The sequence below is a fragment of the Meleagris gallopavo genome, chromosome 6 (assembly GCF_000146605.3).
Source record: "Meleagris gallopavo isolate NT-WF06-2002-E0010 breed Aviagen turkey brand Nicholas breeding stock chromosome 6, Turkey_5.1, whole genome shotgun sequence".
In the NCBI taxonomy this organism is placed as follows: Eukaryota; Metazoa; Chordata; class Aves; order Galliformes; family Phasianidae; genus Meleagris; species Meleagris gallopavo.
This window is the reverse complement of record NC_015016.2, coordinates 7,631,125-7,635,279: the sequence shown is the minus strand read 5'-3', so window position 1 is coordinate 7,635,279 and position 4,155 is coordinate 7,631,125. Positions and strand designations below refer to the sequence as shown.

General features: G+C 52.2%; 1 protein-coding gene across 1 annotated transcript in view; it reads left to right on the top strand.

Annotated features, from left to right (window-relative positions):
• SHH (sonic hedgehog signaling molecule) overlaps positions 1 to 4,148 on the top strand; it is a 9,288-nt gene extending 5,140 nt beyond the window's left edge. The window contains exons 3-4 of the mRNA XM_010712419.3: positions 299 to 444; positions 3,297 to 4,148. Of these exons, the coding sequence (XP_010710721.1) occupies positions 299 to 444; positions 3,297 to 4,099 (949 nt within the window). The 3' untranslated portion in view covers positions 4,100 to 4,148. The remainder of the gene's footprint in view (positions 1 to 298; positions 445 to 3,296) is intronic.
• The last annotated feature ends 7 nt before the right edge of the window (positions 4,149 to 4,155 follow it).

Sequence of the window (4,155 nt, the reverse complement as noted above, 5' to 3'; positions counted from 1 at the left end):
CGCCACACGCCCTTCTCCTCCCTCCGTGGGATCTGAGCTCTCCCCATCCGAAGCGATCGCTCGTCTCGGGGCGGGAGCGGGCCGGGAAATGAGCACCGAGCGCGGCCCCTCCGCCGGGAGCCGCCGGGAAATTCCCAGCGCCCGATACGAGCGCATCTCTTTCTGCCTCCCCTCCCTGTGCTTACAACGCCACACGCTGTCTCAATCTGGGAACAGCTCGTGAGAAACCCCGAGCTGCGTTTGGCGCTTCTGAAACAAAATTTTGCTTATTTTAAGTGAACCCCTTGGCGTGTGCCAGCCACCGGGCCCGCCTCCCGGTGCTGTACAGCGGTGTTGTGAGAGCATCTTCCAGCCTGGAGAGTGCTGCAAGTGTCAAGAAACACTTGGCTGCAAAAGAAAATAATGGGCTTTCTCTAAATATATCGATTTACTTCGAAACAGCAAGTAAACAGCATTGGCTTCACCGCGCCAGTCTGTGACTGGGTCCCGATCCACACCGGGCTCTCCGACCCACGAGGGCTTTGTCCTGGGAGCCCAACACTGCTTTTGTTCATCTCCCCCAGCCCTTCGGAGGCTCTGCAAAGCTGCCGGTCTCACAGCGATACGAAACGTCCCTTTCAATAGCGAGGATGGGCTTTATGGCTCAAGGTGTCTGATTGTGGCGCACAATAACCTTATTCCGAGCGCCCACCCTAATCCACCTCCATGTATATTTCATAGGACAGGAGCGACCCCGAGCTGCTCATTGAGATTCCGCACACGCGGACTTTGGGGTGACATTTAGTGCGTGTCAGGCGGGGTCGTGTGACTGTACCACGCGGGTTGCAAGGGAACGGGCTTGAATTCCACCCACTAGGTCTGGTTTCAAACTGTGGAAACCTCGTTTCATGACGGAGCATCTTATGAGAAGATTAAACCCCATAATGGCAGGCAGGAAGATTCTTTATCTAGATCTCTGTTTGCAAAAAGTATGATCCCGGAGACTGGAATGCAAAGAAGAGTTCCCCCAAGGCCTGAATTATTGTCACTGGGACAGGGGAGGGAGAGGCAGGGGTGGTAAAAGGGACATTGATAATGCGCTGCGGCAAGTATTTAGAGCGAGCTTCTACATTTAAAATTCAAATACACATCTTGAGTGCCTTGGAAAAGTGGCTCTGCTGTGCAAATAGTGCTTGGAAGGTCCTGGGTTTTTTGGAGAGTATGTGTGTGAATTGGCACATAGGGTTTCTGCACCTGAACAAATAGGGAGGGGGAGAAAAGGGGGGGAAGAAGCTGGGAAAAAAATGGAAGTGTCCTCTCTTCCAAGAGTGTCTGCATTTATTACATGAATCAGAATGACAATGCTGATCCTTTATTGGATTTTAATTAGAGAACCCAAACAAGCGCTGCTCAAAGAAGCAGATTTTCACACCTCAGCCAATTCACTGGCATGTTTGTAGAGCTGCTACAGTACTAGATCTATTCATCAAGTCCCTGAATATGCAAACAAAGCTGAAGCCAGACCTTTGGTGCGGGCTTGTACGAAGGTGTAGTTTGCTAGCAGAGGGCTCCACATAAAGCACATAGCTTGTTTGTTGCCATGTCTTCTCTGAAGAGGCCTTGGAGATCTTGCTGCTTCATTTCTGAAAGAGAAGTGATAAAGTCGTTAGCAAATCAATAATGTTCTTATTTTCGCCCTTCCTGTCCTTCCTGAGAAAGTCATTAGGAGATGCTCAGAGTGTTTATGTAAATCACGATAGTAGCTTCAGCACCGGTCAGAGAAACAAAACATAAAATCTGACTACCTTTAGGAGATAAATTACCAGGACTCTGAATTGGCACAGTGAGAATTGGGAGAAACCAAAGGAAGGCAAGGGAAGGCTCAGGAATGCTGGTGACTGCAGCAAAGGCACTTGATTGCCCATGGTATCATGGGCTACAACCCAGTGCAGAGAAGTGAAACCCTGCAGTCCCTAGGCTAGGCCTGGAAATCAGCAGCGGTCCTTTCAAACTGCACTGCACAAGGCTTAACTTTCCAAAAGGAATTTGCAGAAGAGACTTGAAATCCGTCAAGTCCTCTCATCATTTCTGATTTGTTAAAGCCTGTAATTATTTTTCCTGGTAGCTCTCAAAAAGCAGCAGTGGTAGCTACAGCATTCAGTGTCAAAACCCTGAACAATTCCAGCAACAACTGAGCGCGTGTTCAAGAAACATAGAGGTGTGGTGCCTAGGGACATGCTTTTGTGGGCAGTAATGGTGGTAGGTGGGAGTTTGAACTAGATGATCTTAGAGGTTTTTTCCAGCCTTAATGATTCTATGATTCACATGAAGGAGGTATCTGGGTTGGATGCAAGCATAGGGATGCTCTGGGACCACTAACTCAGGACAGAATCCTGCTTTTGGTGGAGTGGAGTAGTGAGAGAGGGGTTTTTATGTGGAGTGAATTGAAGTCCTGGGGACTGCAGGGCAGTGGCGTTACAGGGAATGAGGTGCAAACCCCAGAAATGAGAAGGCAGCGAAGTCTGTGGGTGGAGGTCTTGACAAATTGGGCTTCTGTTCTTTCCATGAGAAAGCTATCCTTTTGCCTTGTGGCATTTGCTGCCTGAGAGATGGGCTTCTTCAGTACAAAATGCCATGAGCAGCAAGCAGAGCCCTAGAGCAGGAGAAGACACTCTGCTTGTAGACCTATGCACTACCTGCTGGCATCTGTGAGGTGCAAGGCAAATAGAACCCAAGTGAGAAGTACGTCCAGAAAAAAAGAAAAAACAACGCTTATTCTGGAACAGCTATTTCAGCAGAGAAGTTTTGACTATCTTGTTCAAGGAGGTGAATGCAACTGACAGGGCTTGCAGGGCTTGTAACTCAGCAGGAGGCCAAGCATGGTGACATGGTGCTGGAAGGGACTCTTGTAGCCAGCTGCAATGGGGACATACTGGTTACCAGGACTAGTGGTGCTGGAGAAGACTGGAGAAGAGCAGGCTCAGGGGAGACCTAATCATTCTCTACAACTCTATTAGAAGAGGTTTTGGCAAGGTGAGGGCAGTCTCTTGTCCTCCAGGATAGCAGCAGTTGGATGAGAGGGAATGGCCTCAAGTTGAGCCAAGTTCAAGTTGGATATTAGGAAAAACTTCCTCTTGGATAGAGTTGTCTGGCACTGGCATGGGCTGCCCAGGGAGGTGGTGGTGGACTTACCATCCCTGGAGGTGTTCACGAAACGTGGAGATGTGGCACTCAGGGACATGGTTTAGTGAGCAATATTGGTGGTAGGTGGATGGTCGGACTTGATGTTCTTAGAGATCTTTTCCAAACTTAATGATTCATGGCTCTATGCTTGGAGCATGTTGGGAAATGTGTCCCTGCACCCTGTCCCATTGGTCACCCCTTTAACCCCTTGTGTCTCTCTCCTTGTGCAGAAAACTCAGTGGCAGCCAAATCAGGGGGCTGCTTCCCCGGCTCGGCCACAGTGCACTTGGAACATGGCGGCACCAAGCTGGTGAAGGACCTGAGCCCTGGAGACCGCGTGCTGGCTGCTGACGCAGATGGCCGGCTGCTCTACAGCGACTTCCTCACCTTCCTCGACCGGGAGGACGGCTCCCGAAAGCTCTTCTACGTCATCGAGACGCGGCAGCCCCGAGCCCGGCTGCTGCTGACTGCGGCCCACCTGCTCTTTGTGGCCCCCCAGCACAACCAGTCGGAGGCCACAGGGCTCACCGGCGGCCAGGCGCTCTTCGCCAGCAATGTGAAGCCTGGCCAACGCGTCTACGTGCTGGGCGAGGGCGGGCGGCAACTGCTGCCGGCGTCCGTCCACAGCGTCTCGTTGTGGGAGGAGGCGTCAGGAGCCTACGCCCCGCTCACCGCCCAAGGCACCATCCTCATCAACCGGGTGCTGGCCTCCTGCTACGCCGTCATCGAGGAGCACAGTTGGGCCCATTGGGCCTTCGCGCCATTCCGCTTGGCTCAGGGGCTGCTGGCCGCCCTCTGCCCAGATGGGGCCATCCCTGCCGCCGCCACCACCACCACCGGCATCCATTGGTACTCACGGCTCCTCTACCGCATCGGCAGCTGGGTGCTGGATGGTGACGCGCTGCATCCGCTGGGCATGGTGGCATCAGCCAGCTGAGAGTGGCTGGAGAGGGACAGAAATGGAGTGTGGGAGAGAGAGAGAGAAAAAAAAAA